General features: G+C 35.5%; 2 protein-coding genes across 3 annotated transcripts in view; one reads left to right on the top strand and one right to left on the bottom strand.

Annotated features, from left to right (window-relative positions):
* The first annotated feature begins 395 nt into the window (after nt 1–395).
* NUDT15 (nudix hydrolase 15) lies at nt 396–3551 on the top strand. Of its 2 annotated transcripts, XM_072409809.1 has the most exons (5): nt 396–551; nt 1180–1280; nt 1660–1873; nt 2365–2561; nt 3024–3551. In XM_072409809.1, exons 3-5 carry the CDS (start codon nt 1722–1724, stop codon nt 3152–3154), a joined length of 480 nt encoding a protein of 159 aa, XP_072265910.1. In that variant the 5' UTR covers nt 396–551; nt 1180–1280; nt 1660–1721; the 3' UTR covers nt 3155–3551. The 2 variants fall into 2 exon arrangements, with proteins under 2 accessions (XP_072265910.1, XP_072265918.1); XM_072409817.1 differs by lacking the exon at nt 1180–1280.
* Nucleotides 3552–6809: 3258 nt separating this feature from the next.
* Nucleotides 6810–10957, bottom strand: part of MED4 (mediator complex subunit 4) — a 10078-nt gene continuing 5930 nt past the window's right edge. The window contains exons 4-8 of the mRNA XM_072409797.1: nt 10163–10333; nt 9354–9411; nt 8825–8911; nt 8186–8317; nt 6810–7607 (exon numbers count right to left, since the gene is read on the bottom strand). Coding sequence (XP_072265898.1) covers nt 7435–7607; nt 8186–8317; nt 8825–8911; nt 9354–9411; nt 10163–10333 — 621 coding nt within the window. The 3' untranslated portion in view covers nt 6810–7434. The remainder of the gene's footprint in view (nt 7608–8185; nt 8318–8824; nt 8912–9353; nt 9412–10162; nt 10334–10957) is intronic.

The following is a 10957-nucleotide window of genomic DNA, read 5'->3' as shown; positions in this document are numbered from 1 at the left end:
ATAATCCTTGATCGGTCGTTAATCGTTCGTTTTCTAGCGATAATTATTGCACATGTATCTAGCCGGACATAGTCCTCTTCTTCTGTGTCAAAGTTTGTACTTCTCCTGAATGCATCTTTGTCATCTGTATAAAGCTCTGTAATTTGTTTTTGCTTTGTAAGAAAAGATAACTATAAAAGGCATCACTGATTAGATTGTTTCAAGAGGTTCACATTGATAGAGATCCAAAGGAAACATATAAGGCTGGGTAGATTGCCTGTACCAAACTTCCTAACCCTAACATCTTCCACCCCCAGCACCATCTCCATGCTGCAGAATCAGTGGCTGTGCTCTGCACTCTGCACAAGGTATAGGGTTCTGTCAGTGACGTCACAAGCCCCTCCCTCAGTGTCCCTGTACAGGAAGCATGGTGCTGCAATGTTAGCTGGCTAGGAGTAATGAAATCACATTGTACAATGCTGTCACAAGCTGCAGGATTCTCCTAGAAATAAAGAAAAGACAACAAATTGGTGAAGATTATCAGGGGCACTGATATCCCTAATGAAGTTAAGGTAAATCTTCCTCAACTAGCTCCTCCCCTGGTTTGTTTTGATTGATTATGAACACATTCATTCATTTTAATAGTAAGCTCTGTCTTTAATTCTCTTTCCGTGCACATTGCAATCTCTGCCTTTTATACATTTATCTTTAGCAGTATGCAATTACAGGGCATAATGAGTAATGAAGTAGTACACTGATTATATTTGAAAACAGAAATGCTGTATCTGTAATGCAATTTCCTCTACATGGTATTTTCAGTGGATATTACAATCATTTACAAGTATTTGATGTATTATTTGCATGTCTGTTATTTTATAAGTATTACAATCATTTTCTCTATTCTGTTGATTGTGACGGTGGTCTTGATTTTATCCCGATGGTTACCAAATTGACAGGAAAAGAAAAAAAGCCTAAATTTTCTGTCCAAACCTATTTTTTGATTGGGTTAACATTTTTACCTATATTATTATTATTATTGTTACTATTATTAATAATAAACAATATTTATATAGCTCCAACATATTACGCAACATATTCCAACATCAGAAATATTTTCATAGCAGTGTTTTCCTAGAGTTCCGCTGTACTTCAGGCACTCCAACAGTGAGCTCTCATTCAGTAGTCCCTCTTCTTTCCTAGACAGGTATTGGCCCTTTATAGACTTTAAGGCGCTCTGTGATTTCAGAAGGAGAGAAGGTGCAGGTACAAATATGAATCACTACCATCACTGTTGAAGTGCTGTAAGTACTAACTATGCATAAATATGGGGACAGTGAGGATGGGAGGTCTTCACCTTTATAGGTGGGGTTGTTCTTAAAACATTTCCAGGGTTTGCTTCTGTTGGCTGGTGTGATGTTTTCTCACAAAGTTACGACTGTACTTGATTTACAATCATATTGTCACATTAATATACAGATATGTTGAATGATATAGATTATCTATTCCTGGGTACTCTTGGCCTTTTTGCATACTTTCCATTTTAGAAATATTGCAGTTCTATTTCATTCTCTGTGTGTAGTCCTTCTTGATTTAATTGAGAACCACTATCTTGGCACACTGTGCCCTTTTTAAAAGATAAAGCAAAACTTAATGTATTTTTGTTAAAATGCATAATTACAGGAACGCTGAATAATCACCAGAAGAACTAGTGTTTTGTCAAACCTGTGTAAAGTCTCTGAGGCATGATGGCAGCTAATGGTAGACCTGGAGTTGGTGTTGGTGTTGTGATTACAAATTCATCTCATCCAGGCTGTGTTCTGCTGGGGAGAAGGAAAGCTAAAGGATCTCCAGGAGCTGGCATGTATCAACTTCCAGGAGGACATCTGGAGTTTGGGTATGATAGAAGCACATGGCGACCAATAAGTCAAAATATATGTTGGGTTTTCCAATGTCAAAACTCACAAAAACTGCTACATTCACCTTAAAGACCTCACCTGTGGTAATTACAACCTTCCAGTAGAAGAAAGGTTTGGGGCACCCCATAGCAGTGTTTGCACCTTTTTAGTTTGCTAGCCAATGGAAAACTATGTGATCTTGCAGATATACAGTATGACTGCAGGAGAAGACTCTTTTCTGTGGAAGGGGCATGGGTACTAGTTACAGGTTTTGATTTGATCCTGACATGAAGCAGCCCATAGACATGAGATGTTATTCAGTCCAGACATTTCAGGCAATGAATTCATGACTATTGTACCATTTAGGTGCACCTGGTAATCAATGTTGAATCTATTTTCTTATATACATATATATGTTAGCATTGTATACTTTGTGCTTTGTCTTTAAAAACACGTCTGTTTAGTGATTGTGGATGTGTTGTTTTTACAGTGAAAGCTGGGAGGCCTGTGCTGAACGGGAGACCCTGGAGGAAGCAGGAATTCACCTTAATAATGTTCGTTTTGCTTCAGTAGTCAACTCAATTAGTATTGAACATAATTATCATTATATCACTATTCTAATGAAAGGAGAAGTAGACATGAATTATCCATCAGAACCAATAAATAGAGAGCCTGAAAAAAATGAAGGTGAGATTTGTCTATTTATTCACTGAATATCTTTAGAGGGAGATACTGCAGATACTGGCAAAAATGTGTGTTTATGAATGTCAAACAGACTGACAAACTCAGTAAATAAATCATGGCCAAATAGACAAAAATATGCAACATAATCAAGCCCGGAACTGGCGGTCAGGTGGCCTTACCCACCTCACTATATCAGAGAATTATGCTAAGGTGTGAATACAGAAGCAGAGCATCGGGGCTTTGCACAGAATCTTATTGGATTTAGCAAAGCAATTTAATAATAAGCCATATCCTGGTCCATTTTTCATTCCGGTGGGTTATAGAATTTCTGATAGGGCTGAAATGGTTCCCTTTTTATAACCCACAAAAAATTATAGGTAAATCCTGTGTTTTGACCATGGCCAAAATTTACAAAAAAAGTGCTGTGTTGGTACATGCCTTTAAATTGTTTTTCTTTTCTTGCAGGCTGGAATTGGGTTAAATGGGAAGAATTTCCTCCAAATGACCAGCTGTTCTGGGCCTTGTGTGGTCTAAGACAGCAAGGATATAATCCCTTCACAGAAAACTTTAATCATCTACACTCAGCCCAGAGATGACCGGGAATAATAGGAGATTTTATCAGAGAAAATATATTTACTTTTGTATTTATGTTTATCTAATGTGCTTCGTTAAGACAACCTACAGTGTTTACTTTCTCTATTTTCAATGTATGTTTGAGTTGCAATATGATTTAGTTTACATAACTGGGATTCCAGTTTTTTTTGTACTCAAACCTTTGTATGTTTTAAATTACAAACACAGTCATAGAACTAAATACAATACGATGGTTCAAGTACCAACACCAAAAGATGGAGGACTGTGGAACTAAGGGGGGAGGTGAGTGTAGTCTGGTATGATGATAACCTAAAAAATTCTGCATGGTATATTTTTCATACACATAGTTTAAATGGCTTTGTAGCATTTTACATAGCTGTAATAAAAAAAACATTATTATGATTGTCTCCTAATTTATAAAAAGTTAGTTCATTTTGTAGCAAAAATTTATACTCAAACAGTGGATACTGTAGTTGATATGTGGTTTGAGTCAATACCACAATTTGATAATTTTAGGACCAGATTTTAAGCAATGAACACTTTTGAGGTTTTACAGGTTGGTAAAGGAATGATCACTGCTATTTCCTAACAGGGACTTTTCAACATGTCTATTAGGCTTCAGTCTAAAGAGTTTTAAGAAATAGCTAATAGCACTCACAGTCAATCTTGAAGAAAATAGAACAATGGTTACCCAGCTTTTTATAGGCTCAAATAAAAAAATTACACAGTCAGGCAGTGGGATACTCCAAGAAGATGTGTTAAAGCTGGAAGTCTTACTTACTTTTACTTTTGCTCAAAATGTGGGGCTATTCCTAAACAAACCAGCTGCAGGCTGCTTGTTGTCTCCTATATACAGAAAAATTGGATTTAAAGCAAAATATAAAGTCAGTATTAGATAATTTCTCAAAGCCACCAATTAGACTTATATCTTTCTTGAAAGTTTGACCATAATGATATTCTGTAAAACAGTTGCATAAAAGAAGTGAAATGCATTACACGAAACTATAAAAAAGTTAATTTTAGCACAGTTACAGCATTTACTGAACAGTAGTAGCTGATCCACTGGTCATTTTTGAAGACTGTCTACAGTATGAATAAATTTGTGTAAACACTTACTATCAGACTATAATTACTTGGAGGAATATTTAAAAACAAATTTAGGAGTGAATTGTTGAATAGAGATGGGCTAATGTACCCAGAAGCTATGTAAAAGTTGTGGGTGAATGTACAGATACATTAGATAACAAGTGTCATTTTCAGTGCGTCCACCAGGGGTGCCATGTTTCATTCCTAATGAATTTCCCTTGTGCTCATTGTGAATGAACTCGTACCCACCTATTGGATAGATTGAGAATTGCATCAGCTATTAAACCAATGTGTCTGTGTGCCCAGCCTTTAATGCAATTACATTCAACCAACTCAGTTTATACGAAATGAAAAAACAACCACTTAATACATCACTATTCAAAATGTTTATCAATATTTTCCTTGGTGTTTCTTTTTCCCCATGTAAGCTATAACCGTTTCTGCATCAAAAGCTACAAATTATAAATCCTGTAGATAATTGCATATTTTAATCAGTCTTTTGTGCATGGAGCGATTTATGTATGTAAACAGCTGTATTTTAGGCAGTGTCTAGAGCAGTGTTTTTTGATCATTTTAACATGCGGGAACCTTTGAAAACTCAGGTTTCCAGGGAACCCCAGCTACTTTTACTATATTCACAACTCAGTTCTTTGATGTGGTGGTTAGTGGAAAGGATGCCTCTTACATTGCTAGCCAGGAAAGAGAACGTCACATTTACTAATAGCCAAAAGTATAATTGGTATCGATGGTAAGAGGCATATGGTTTAGAGGACCTCTGGAGGAACTCTGGTTGAGAAACTCTGCTAGAAGAATAACTGTAGAAACATCTTGCAAAACAGAATATATTCCTGTTTTAGGCTTACAGTGTTCCTTTTCCCTTCTATAAATTTTACCATTTCATATCAACAAGCATTTTTTTTTCCATAAATACGTTTTGTCTTTAGAAAGGCCTAATAGAGAAGTATGTGACATAGCGGAGGTCAGAGTGACCATGGCAGTGGGCCTTTTGTGTTTTTTTTCCTAGTACATGTGTATTAGGAGAGTTATTTGCTAAAGCATAAATGAATGTTTACCAAATATTTCTTAGGACTTCCTCATCTTAGAAAGAACACACAACTCATTACCTTGAGTATTTTCTTTTTTTTTCTGTGCGGAAGACATGTAACTGTTAGCCATTCACCATGAAAGGAGCAGACATGAGTAATTTTCATGTGGGAGGAAAGAATACAAGTGATTAGTCCTTGTGGAGGATGGATCGTAGTGGGATAATTGCAGTATGGTATAAATATTACCCATGTAGAAAGGCTTTTTATAAATAGATGTCCCTGTAAATTGAAAGGAAAATGGAATACAATGTAAAACTGTATAGGAGCAGTTTATGTTAGAAATTATAAAAGTTATATAATGTGGTTCAGTGTTTGAGGGTAAACTAAGCAGTCTATAAAGAGAACATCTCTAAATGTAAACCAATTGCCGGTATGAGAATCACATCTTATGATTCTGTATAATTGGTATGTGTTCAGATGATTAATACAACCAGGAATACACATAATAAAATAAAATTATACATTTCCATGTTTTGAAGAATTTTCATTCTATTTCCAAGTCCCCTTTTTAAAACTAGAACTGATCCAACAGGGCTGGGAGTCAGAAGCAAGACTGTTTATGCAGTTTTCCAGTGCTACATGAGTAGTAATATTTGTCCTGGTCCCATTGTGAATGGATTAGAGACTAATGGGAAACAAATTTAACCAACAGAAACAGGAAACCCTCAAAATGTTGACAACTGTTCCAGTGGCCGTTTCTTTTTCTTACTTTGGAGAGATGGACCACATTTTTTGTCTACGATGTAGGAAGCACGTATGATCTTCATAAAAAAGGTGGATGACAAACAAGAAAAAAAAAGCCCAAGAGAGGTTATAACCCTAGCCTACTCTATTCAGAGGGGAAAAAGGCTTTGGAAATTCCTTAATCTGGGAGATTTAATCCTTTCCACATCATAATTCTCCAGAATACAGTATGTGTATATCCCAGACAGAAAAAAAATATTAACCAAGAAAATACTAATTTCAGGCAATAAGGAATTTTGAAATACAGTTTCTATTGCTTAGGTAAAGTCAGCAACGCGGACACTATGGTTTGATTTAAAAAAGCTCTGCAAGGCTGGGGAGGATACATTTTCATCAGTTAAACTGAATGGAATGGATTTCTTCAAAGGCATTTGGTAGCAAATGTTTTAAACCCTGAGCCAGATCCATTATAAAATTGCTGGATCATCAAGTTTCACTGATGAAGTGGATGCTCTCCAGGCTTTATTAAATCAGGTCCTATGAATAATGTGTTGCAAAAGAGTAATATATTTGCATATCTATTTCAGTGTTCTCCCCAGGCCCTTTTAGCTGGGTGTTTTTGAGTGGGTACTATAAAGCTGGGTCACAATACAGGGACCAGTACCCACCCACAGCTTCTTTCCAACCAGCTTAAAAAATTCTGGGGAGAATACGGTTTTTGTAAATTTATTTTATTTGTAAAACAGAAGAAAGCAAAGTTCTTTTTTAAAGGTATTTATTAAAAAAAGGCTAGGCATTCACAAACTAAAAACTTTTTTCATTGACGCCTCGGGGTCACGGAAGAGACAACAGGCTGACTTCCCACAGACAACAGTCTGAAAATATATACCAAAGCCAAAAGACTTGTAAGCCCCTTGTAAATTTGATAACAGGGTTGAGCCTTTTACAAACTATAAAACAATATTTACAAGGAACAGACAACAGCATTCTACTTTACAATACAAAAATCTGTATTTAGAAATGTCACATTGTCGGTATGTACACTTAAGCATATACAAGCATACCACTATGTGTAAACATAATCCCTATATACATACACACAGGTATGCGGATGAACATATATACATTAACAGTGGTGCCAACTTGCTCTTGCTACAAAAATATAGTGGGTAACAACAATTATGTCAAAAAGGACAAATATTACACATAAAAAAAAAAAAAAAAAATAGATAAACCCTCAAGTATACAAAAAAGTTACAAACCCCACTAAAATAAAGATGAAAAAAAAAACTTCCAGCTCATTTGACTGAACTGATGGGCCATGAAGAAAGTTCAGTTTGTATCAATATAAGATTCTCCCCATAGGTGTTCCCCAACAGCAAGAAAAGTTTGCAGTTTATATTTAGCTAGTCAGAATCACTGCTGCTACTGGAGGAGTCTGTGGACATCACTTCAACATCATCTTCATTCTCTTTGTTGGGCCCTAGAGATTCCATTAGGAAGTCGTTGCTGTGGTTTGGTGGTAGCATATTCATAGACATGTCATTCGACTGCCATGGGTACTGGGGAGCCAGAACATCTAGAAAGACCAAGTAAACAATTCATTAAAAACCGACTAAACAGAACCTGTCTAATTAAAAGAGAGTGGCGGGGGGGTTGTCACCCATAACCCTGCGAGAATGTATACCTTTCATGAATCCTAACATACATGGAAGCATTTTAAGTAACTAAAAAAAGTTTAGTTACTTTCTAGTAAAGCCTGGAATTTGAAACTTTTTTTAAGTTAGTAATGGAAGCCCCCATATTTCTAACTGATGCCTTTTACATTGCCTATGAGGAGACCTTTAAAATAAATCTTTTGTTAGGTTTAAAAAGTCTTAAATTTGCTACAAATATGGACAAATGAGAATGTTTACCAATTATAATAAATACAAATGTCAGTTAAAATGGAGATAGATTTTTTTTTTTACTTTCCAAATACCAAAAGAAACGGTAACAATACATTTACACAAAATAACCTACAGAACATACATACTGAAGGCTAAAGATATGTACTTTTACAGCTCTTTTATATTATACCGCTTGGATTAACTAGATCTAATCTCATCCCTCAACATTTAACTTCCCACAAAGTTAGGTAGACAATCTGTAATTTACCTGGAAGTCTTCCTGCTGCCAGTGCATCCCCAGGCAAATGCCCATTAACACCATTTGTAGGTAGGTTACTCATCTGACCTAATAATCCACTCCGCATCTCCAGATCAGTAGGGTAAGGACGACGTGGATCTCCTTCGATGAAAAAAAAAATATATTTAAATATAATTACAGGTACATTTTTCCAGTTATACTGAAGGTTTAAATGAAATTTAACACAAAATGAATACATCACATGCCAAACATCGACAAGTTTAACCATTTATTAGATTAGAAAACAACAGAATATTTATACAAAGCTGAAGTTCAGCTACAAAATTTGGTCTGGCACTTCCATATTGTCCTTTAATATAACTGAAAGTCTCCTAAATAGATAGGAAAACTTGAATTTGTGACCGATTTACTAATATATTCACCCTTCTCTTGCTAGTTTTTGTTTTTTTTTTTTTTATTTCTCATGGCCAGTGTGTTGCCCATCATAGTGATTAGCCAATATAAATGCAGGAATTGGGTTATTATCTGGGAGTCTAAAAGGTTGCTACAGGTATGTTCAGGCAACTCTAAGTGCCTGCATTTCAATCATGCAGCTGTATTATGTGAATATTACAATAAAAAGTAAAATAAAAGCTCATTGGAGCTTACCTGGAACCCAAGTTGGTGGAGCACACACAGCATTGCTTGCACTAATCCGATGGGCGTATTTAATCAGTTCTTCAGAAGAGATGGAACCTGGAACACATTAAAAACATAATTATTATTTTTTTTTTAATAAGACTCATCTGGAAAGTTCAATTTATCCTAAAAAATTGTGTGATTTTTCCTGCCAAAAGTTAATATTGGTAATGATAAACTGTAGTTCTACCATTACCACCTACATATCCAAGTCCTTTAACCTCTTACCCAGGTAAAACAGAGGAGGAAGATGCCAAATACCCACTAAATGTTGCACTACATCCTTATATAAAATGAAGCCTTGAGAATACACAGTCTAGAAGTTGAATAAAAGTAAAACCAAGTGCAGATATTGCATGTATATAGTTCATAATATGGATTTAGTTATCAAAAAAACACGTCTTCTAACCCACAACAGTTGTGTGGGATCAAAATAAAAATAATTTACAAAAACTGTGAAAACCAGGTAAAAACTTTTGACATAAATGAACATACTAACCTTTTCTTGCTTTTTCAATTGATTTTAGCTTTTCTTTTGCTTGGTATACAGCTGTAGCCTGTGAAGAAAAGTAATTTACACTTTAATGTATTTTAAAACTAAACTATGGAGCTTGCTAAATTATGACATAGCATTACTGAATTTCTATGTATTTGTATCTTAAAATACATCTATAGCATTTTATTTGGCTAATGCAAAATTACACAGACTGGACACTGAATCTACCAGAGCATTTAAAATCTAACAAAAAAAAGGGCACAAGAGGAAAGCCGACATTCAGACAAATCTCACTAGCACTGCAAAGATCAATCCAAGTACTAAGCTAGTAAGCACAAAGTACAGGATGTCACCACACAGAGCCAGAATTTTAGTGCACCCACACAACAATTTTTGCTAGTGAGCCACACTTACTTCATTACTGTATGTAAATTACTGATCATTCCAAATCAGCAGTTTTGATGCACAGCTGACCTTAGGGTATAAAAAAAAATTATTCACATGGCTCCATCCCCTATCATTTAAATGTTGGATTTTCCTTAGTGAGGGGTCCCTTTATTATATTTTCTGCAAACCCCATTTGCATATATTATCTCTATTATCACCACAGCTCCCATGTACTATATTGATACTTACCAACTAGCCTGAAAAAGCTTTATGCAGAGTGTATATATTGGCTCTGTACTGTACATGGTACACGGTACAGATACACCAGGTAATGGTACGGGGATATGATTCTGTGACTGAAGTATTTGTTCTTCCTTGCTTCATAGGAAGCTGAATAAATAAATGACATGATATGGTCCACTCACCAGTATATGTTCTGCCTCTTTCAGCTGTTTCTGTAGTTGCTGAATATCGCTGTCTCTTTTCTCAACATCCTTTTCCAGAAGCTGCATTTCTTGGTGAACCTTGCCTTGGTTATAGGCGAATTTCATAAGTTCCTGAAATTCTCCATCCTTCTGTATTAATACCTCTAAAACCTAAAAAAAGATTCAGAGTAAAAACAATTAATGCCAATATGTGTATTATGTTACTAGCCTTACAATCTTACTTTAATCCACCAAAGGCAAGTCCACCCAATATAGATATTTAGGTTATGGGTAGGAGATGGTTGCCTAAAACATCCTCAAATCATAATTCCACCAATGAAAAGCAGCAAACATTTCCTAAACTTTCCAGTCAGTCATATCCAAGGTTGCAAAAAAATAAAAAAGCTGTAAAATTTGGTAAATTATTTCTTGTATCTTTCGGCCTTACACTATGGGCAGGTACAGTGCTGTTACTTCACCTTAGGCTCTATTTAAAAAACATGGAATCAGATATTCCCTCAAACATTCTCTCCTGGGAATAAGTTACTTCTATTACAACACATGGACCCAGAGGAATCCCATGACTGAATGTTTGTGGGAATGTCGGTTTCCCTATTTTATATATTTGAGCAATTAGTGTGTGATATGCAAAGACATCAGATATTTAATAGAGAATAATTTTGATGTTCCCACTAATGAGTTGCCCTGCAAGGTGTTATTAGAAGCCACTGTTGCACAAATTTGTCCATTTTTCTGCTCTGCATTATTTTAATAGTGGGAACGAAGCCTTTGGCT

This window comes from Pyxicephalus adspersus, chromosome 1 (assembly GCF_032062135.1).
Source record: "Pyxicephalus adspersus chromosome 1, UCB_Pads_2.0, whole genome shotgun sequence".
Taxonomy (NCBI): domain Eukaryota; kingdom Metazoa; phylum Chordata; class Amphibia; order Anura; family Pyxicephalidae; genus Pyxicephalus; species Pyxicephalus adspersus.
Note: the sequence above shows the minus strand (reverse complement) of the source record. Positions and strands in the feature narration are given on the sequence as shown.

What these genes read in the sequence shown, in the direction of transcription:
- NUDT15 (XM_072409817.1), top strand. Translation starts at nt 1,722, where the DNA reads ATGATGGCAGCTAATGGTAGACCTGGAGTTGGTGTTGGTGTTGTGATT. An exon ending in GGAGGACATCTGGAGTTTGG is followed by an intron (nt 1,874 to 2,364) that starts GTATGATAGAAG and finishes TTGTTTTTACAG; the next exon opens with TGAAAGCTGGGAGGCCTGTG. An exon ending in AGAGCCTGAAAAAAATGAAG is followed by an intron (nt 2,562 to 3,023) that starts GTGAGATTTGTC and finishes CTTTTCTTGCAG; the next exon opens with GCTGGAATTGGGTTAAATGG.